This window comes from Panthera uncia, chromosome A2, assembly GCF_023721935.1.
Source record: "Panthera uncia isolate 11264 chromosome A2, Puncia_PCG_1.0, whole genome shotgun sequence".
Classification (NCBI taxonomy): Eukaryota; Metazoa; Chordata; class Mammalia; order Carnivora; family Felidae; genus Panthera; species Panthera uncia.
The window spans coordinates 1,573,495-1,579,011 of record NC_064816.1 but is presented as its reverse complement, the minus strand read 5'-3'; the positions used below and the strand labels follow the sequence as shown (position 1 = coordinate 1,579,011).

Here is a 5,517-nt window from a genome sequence, read left to right as displayed (position 1 = left end):
GCCCTCTTCTCTGGGTGCCCACCCGGGGAAGGGCAGTGCCTGCCGAGCTGGCCGGTGCCCCTCGCCACCCCCCTCCCCCGCCGCCGGCTCCCAATGGTGAGAATTGCTGTGCACATCACCCCATGCCTATCCGGTCTACTAGGAGGTAGTACTGGGAAGCCTGTAGAGGCAGGCCTGGCACGTGAGTGGGGTATGTGTCTGCTGTTACTTTTATCGTTCTGTCTCTGGCGAACCTGGTACCTGTGGTCCTTCAGAACCTGCCCTGAGCCCTGGTGATTGACAGTTATGACTGCCCGTCTTTACCGGAAGCCCCCGTGTGCCGGGAGCCTGGCCGTGGGCTTTATCCGGCTCCCACAGTGCTCGCCCCAGCAACCTGTGGAGCAGGCAGCGTGCCTGCTCACATTCACAGAGGACAAAACCACGGCTTGGGGGCCCCGGCTGACCTTCCCGGGTTCTCACCACCTGGTCTTACGCCCCTACACACCCGAGGGAGGTGACTTGGTCCAGGTGCGATCTTACGTCTTCTCTCTCCCACTGCGGACCTACCTCTGTACTCAGGGACCCTCAGAGACAGCTGGGAAGAAAGAAGGGAAGGGGTGTCCTGCTTTTCCTAAGTAAGGACACAGGCTGGGGACAGGCCTTCTGCTATCCCACCCCCAGCCCAGGGCTCTCCCCCCACCTCCATCCTTTCAGGGATTGTTGTGCTGTGTGAGCTCCTGAGGCCACTGGACCTCTCTGACTACAGGTGCGGAGAGAGATGATAGGGGGATGCCCTTTCAGGAGGTTCTGTTCCTACAGACAACAGCAGACCCGAACCGGAGGCCAGGACAGGCCAGACTATCCTCTGGGTGCAGGGTGCAGGAAGGGGGGACCTTTCTCTCTGGGCTCAGTTTAGTTTTCTCACCTCCAATCTGGGCTGCTGTCACAAATCAGGGCCCCGATTTGCAAGACTGTGACTCTTGGACCTCCAGCATCAGGACCGCACTTACGGGATAAGAGGGGAGCGGCTTTACAGTGCAAGTTCCCTGGGCCACCAGGTTTGTCACTTCTGGGCCCAAGAGGACAGGCCTGTTAAAGACACGCGGTTCCCGTGAGCTTCAGGGACCTCTGGGCTGGGGGAAGGGCAGGAAGCCTGTGGTTGTCGGAGAGAGGCACCAGTTCACCCACCTCACAGAAGAGGACACTGAGGCTCAGGGTCACAGAGCCAGGTCTGCTGGCTTCTAAGAACTCACGGCCGTACTAGGAAGGGAAGGAGAAGCCAGGGCAGCCTGGGGGAGGGGGACGTGCAGGTGGGGAAAGAGGTTCGTGCACTGCACGCCGCATCCCTGCACCTCTTCCAGCCCAGGGTCCCCTGGGAAGGAGCTTGGGCCCCAGGTTGTGTCGGGGCTGGGAAGCGAGCGAAGGAGGCTGGCTCCAAGCCTGCCTGCAGGCTAGAGTTGCCAAGTCAGCCAAATCAACCAGAGGGCCTTCCCAGGATGCGGGAGAAGCGCCGTCTCCTCTGAGAAGCCGCCCCTTGTACTGTATCACCTCACCCCCAGGGGCCCAGAGCTGTCCCCCTCCTGCCTGTGGCCGTTTGTGCCTGACACTCCTCTCTGTGCAGGGTCGGTCTGGGGTTCTAGCAGCTGGCACGAGCCCTCCCGGCCCTGACCCCCACCCACCGCGTGGAAGATGCCTGAACAGAGCAACGACTACCGAGTGGTGGTGTTCGGGGCGGGCGGCGTGGGCAAGAGCTCGCTGGTGCTTCGCTTCGTCAAGGGCACGTTCCGGGACACCTACATCCCCACCATCGAGGACACCTACCGGCAGGTGATCAGCTGCGACAAGAGCGTATGCACGCTGCAGATCACCGACACCACGGGCAGCCACCAGTTCCCGGCCATGCAGCGGCTGTCCATCTCCAAGGGCCACGCCTTCATCCTGGTCTACTCCATCACCAGCAAGCAGTCCCTGGAGGAGCTGGGGCCCATCTACAAGCTCATCGTGCAGATCAAGGGCAGCGTAGAGGACATCCCCGTCATGCTGGTGGGCAACAAGTGCGATGAGACACAGCGGGAGGTGGACACCCGCGAGGCCCAGGCCGTGGCCCAGGAGTGGAAGTGCGCCTTCATGGAGACGTCGGCCAAGATGAACTACAACGTCAAGGAGCTTTTCCAGGAGCTGCTGACGCTGGAGACGCGCCGAAACATGAGCCTGAACATCGACGGCAAGCGCTCCAGCAAACAGAAGAGGACAGACCGCGTCAAGGGCAAATGCGTCCTCATGTGAGCCCAGAACGCCCGCCACCAGCCGGTCCAAGCCTCTCCCAAAGCCCCTGCTCCTCCTCCTCCTCCTCCTCCTCCAGCCCTCCGCTCCCGTCCCTCGATCCTCCCCGCCATCCTCCCCCTTCTCCTTCTCTCTCCCCCTCATCTCTCTTCTTCCCTTCCTTCATCCAACACCTCTGCGGGGGGGAAACCGAGGCCCCAGTGAGCCCACGGCAGGTCTGGGGCTCCAACCTGGCTCTGCCGCACGGCTCTGCCTTCCCTCCTTCTCTGCCCCCCAGCCCTGTCTGCACCCCCCAAAGCCAAGTGCTGGAGGTGGCCCCCTCGATCCGCACATGAGAAAATGGGGAAGCTGCCCGTCCCCGCTGAGCCTGAGGACGCCAGGTCTCCCCTGTCTCTGCCCATCTCTGTCTCTTTCCCTTGGGTGCCCCGAGCCAGACCTGTGTCTCCCCCATTAGATCACTGTGACCTTGCTGGGGGCGGGGGGGAGAGTTGAAATGCACATGGACCTCAGAGTTCAGTTCCTCCTTTTTGGTGTTTAATATACACTGCCCCTGCTCCATCCTTCGTGACTTCTGGCCTGTGCCCCCACCCCAGGTCCCAGATCAGTCCTCACCTCTGTCCCCACAGCCTCGGTTTGGGGGTGGGGGCGGGGGGGGGAGGCTTGCAGGATGGGTCTCAGGCCACCAGGCAATAACCGCAGAGCCTGCGGCAGCACCCGCCACCCTGGAGTCCCACTGCTCGCCCAGCCTGAGGTGAGGCTGGGGTGCAGGCAGGGGAGGCCTAGGACTGGCCCATGGCCACAGCACAACCCAGGGGGACTGTCCAGCGTGAATATGGAGGGTGTCCCCAGACAACGGCCCACAGACTGGCACAGTGTGTCACCACCGAGCCTCAGGCAGGGGGACATGGGGTGCTGGGGAGGCGGTACCCGGGGCCCCATCCAGGGGCAGGCGGCTGGACCCAGCACCAGCAGGATCTGAGGGGGCTCAAGGCAGAGTCTGTCTCCCACCAGCTGTGCCCCAGAGAGAGGGGGTCTGCCCAGGAAGGCGTGTCTCCTGGGGTCAGGGCTTTACCTCCACCAGGAGACTCTGAGTGCTCCAGACTGTCTAGATAACGCCACACTCATAGGACCCCGTGGGACTGTGTCTGACAAGCCATGAAATGGGCTGTAGGCCTGGGGGGGGGCGGGTGCGGTGACCATGGGTGGTGCATCTGTGCAACTTGGCGTGGACAGGCAGATGGCTTGTGTCTACGCGTACACTCGTGTGTGTTTGTGTGTGTGTGTGTGGCTGTCATTCGGGTAGGGTGTTACTGTGATAGTCTGTGTATGTAACGATGGTGTAGGCTACACGTAGGGGTGGGCAGTGCAATCGTCCATAGGAGTGGATATTTGTGTTGGTGGGAACCTTTGTACCAGCGTAAGTGTGATTGTAAGTGACTGTATTTGGGGGAGCGGGGGACGTGGTTCATAAGACAGTATCTGTAAACCGTTTCGTTCTGCCTGAGGAACACGAGGCCTGTCTGACTTTGTAGCAAGGTGGCTCTCGGCTCGAACTCTGTATCAGTCAGATGATGCTGCCTAACAAACACATGGCCACAAATCAGCAACTTGAAACAACACACGTTTATCACCTCCATCCCTGTGGGTCAGGAGCCTGGGGGTGGCTCACCTCGTCTCCTACTCGGGACCTCACGAGGCTGCGATCGGAGCACGGGCTGGCTGCAGTCTCATCTGAAGGCTGAGTGGGGAACCGTGCGCTCCCAAGCTCACACAGCTGTTGGCAACATTCAGTCTTCTGCTGTCGCGGGACCAAGGGGCTCAGTGGCTCGCTGGACGACAGCCAGAGCCACCCTCGGCTCCTCGCCACATGGGTCTCAACCTGGGGTTGCTGGCAGCGTTGGGACTGACCTGTGTGTGTGTGCGCACGTGTGAGAGAGAAAGGCCCTGTGGCTGGACAGTCGTTGCACCACGTGGGGACTGTTCGTAGGCAAGAGGGACTGTTCGTGTCCATCTTGGTAGCAGCGTGTTTGACTTTCCCTGTGTCCGTGTGACTCCACAAATGTTTACTGAGCACACTGTGTAGAGAGGGAGGGAGTGTGTGTGTGCATGTGTGTGTCACCGCCTGGCACGTGGACGGGCCCTTGGAAGAGCTGGCAGCATCCTGCCTGGGCACAGCTGGGCTCCTTCATCCTGTGGCGGGTCCAGGGCCCATCAGCATCTGGTGATGCTCCCCCCACCCCCACCCTGGGAGCTTTTCCTGGGCCTTGCCGGGCAGGTGTCTGCAGCCCTTTCTCAGGGACACACCCTGATAGCACAATCTCCCTGAGACCCCGCCCACCTCCAGGCCTTTCCCACCCCAGGCACTGGTTCCCTGGGGAGAGGGATCCTGCAGCAGGAGGGGTAGGAGCCTGCGCCTGCTGCTGGCCCTTCCTGCCTGGGCATCCCTTGTCCTGGGGACCGTGCCAGGTCATGCTTGCTGTGGTTCCACCCCTGCCCCTTCTCCCCCCCGCATGTGGGTGCCCCCTGCCCCCCATTGTGGGGTCTGTGTAGCATTTGCTCTAGAAATAGTCTTCCTGCAATAAAGAAGTCGATCCTGCATTCCCCATCAGTGTCCTTTCTTTGGGGGGGGGGGGGAGGCAGCCCTGCAAAAGATGCGAAACGTGAAGGATGGGGGCAAGTGAGGAGGAGGAGGTGAGGGATGAAGGATGGAGGAAGTGGGGGATGGGGGTGAAGGGTGGGGACAAAGGAAGGGGCTGTGGGAAGAGGTCGAACGTTTGCGACGAAGACAGTTCAGCATTCCCCCCGGGGGCCCCCCCCACAAGAGACCTCACAGGCGCTGCTGGAGCCCATCCTCACTGCAGCCACTTGTGAGGAATGAGCAGGTGCACTGAGCCGCCTTTCACACGGGGAGGAATCCGCAGGGCCCCAGCTTCCCCATCTGCTAAATGTTGGCCTGGGGCAGAGTTTGCAAACTTACGAGCAGGGGCAAGATGAGGGTGAGAAGACTGAGGCACTCGCTAGGAGCACAGAACTTGAGTGGGGGATGCCAAGAACTCAGCCATGGAGATACATATGTCAAAGCAGTATTTAATGCAAAGGAAACCGTGGTGAAAACATACCGATGTTTTAAATAAAGAGAGGATCTGTCAGGGCCTGGGAGAAGCAAAGCTCCTGGCTGGTCCAAGTGCAACGTCAGATCTTGTCTTTCCTAAAATTTTGGTATTTTGTTCTTCCTGGATCATTTCTGCATTTATT

At 60.6% G+C, this 5,517-nt stretch overlaps 1 protein-coding gene across 1 annotated transcript in view; it reads left to right on the top strand.

Annotated features, from left to right (window-relative positions):
* The window catches only part of DIRAS1 (DIRAS family GTPase 1), a 5,914-nt gene extending 1,056 nt beyond the window's left edge, over positions 1–4,858 (top strand). The window contains exon 2 of the mRNA XM_049642354.1: positions 1,601–4,858. Within this exon, the coding sequence (XP_049498311.1) occupies positions 1,669–2,265 (597 nt within the window). The 5' untranslated portion in view covers positions 1,601–1,668 and the 3' untranslated portion in view covers positions 2,266–4,858. The remainder of the gene's footprint in view (positions 1–1,600) is intronic.
* The last annotated feature ends 659 nt before the right edge of the window (positions 4,859–5,517 follow it).